The following is an 851-nucleotide window of genomic DNA, read 5'->3' as shown; positions in this document are numbered from 1 at the left end:
GGGTGTGTGTTAGTGTGGGTGTGGGTGTGGGTGTGTGTATTAGTGTGTGTGTGGGTGTGTATGTGTGTGATAGTGTGTGTTTGTGTGTGTATGTTTGTGAATTCTGTGTTTGTGAGTTCTTTGTAAAGTCACGGCTACGTTCTTGAAGCCGTTCGCACACTAGCAGACATACCAGAACGTCGGATAAAAATATAAACAACATAACATAACACATCGATTATATATTAATGTCGTCTAGAAAACAAGGGAAATTAACACAAATCAAAATTAACACAAATCGTAGTCTTCCTACACAAAGGGTTAAATCAACACCGAGATTTACCAGCCAAGGCACACGAACGGCAGTCACTGGCCCCCTTACATACAGGCACACCCACACTCACACCTATGTATCTGAGCTATCCACGTTAACCCAGCCGAATCTTCTAGCACACACCTGATCAAATCCATCGTCCCGTGACAGGATCCTATTGCCAAACATCTTGCCACTGGCGTCCAGGATGCTCGCTATCTGGAGGGCGTACTCTCTGCTGCCGTGTGTATAGATGTGCAGTTCGTATAGTGAACTTAGTCCAGCTAGCAACTCACGCGCATACGGTCGCAGTTTGACCCAGAACACCGTGGGTGCGGATGGCAGGGTGAAGCTGACTATGTCCTGTGGAGTGAAGGTACATGGAGGTGGAAGCATATGAATGTGTATCATCGTACTATGAGAATGTATATTTCCATAGGTCGTGTGTAGATTGGTACCAGAAGGGCAAAGTATACTGTGGGCTATATGGAGTCTTGTCTGAACCAAGCTTGATGCGTAAATGTATAAATTAAGCGTAAATATATAAATGAGGTATATA

At 44.5% G+C, this 851-nt stretch overlaps 1 protein-coding gene across 1 annotated transcript; it reads right to left on the bottom strand.

Moving 5' to 3' along the window:
* Window positions 1-436: 436 nt before the first annotated feature.
* SARC_17573 (hypothetical protein) lies at window positions 437-688 on the bottom strand (the record flags this gene model as incomplete). Its single annotated transcript, XM_014288337.1, has 1 exon — window positions 437-688. A coding segment is annotated over one exon (252 nt), but the record flags the coding sequence as incomplete, so codon positions are not given.
* Window positions 689-851: the final 163 nt, after the last annotated feature.

This window comes from Sphaeroforma arctica (assembly GCF_001186125.1).
Source record: "Sphaeroforma arctica JP610 unplaced genomic scaffold supercont1.11231, whole genome shotgun sequence".
In the NCBI taxonomy this organism is placed as follows: Eukaryota; class Ichthyosporea; order Ichthyophonida; genus Sphaeroforma; species Sphaeroforma arctica.
This window is presented reverse-complemented; position numbering and strand designations above follow the sequence as displayed.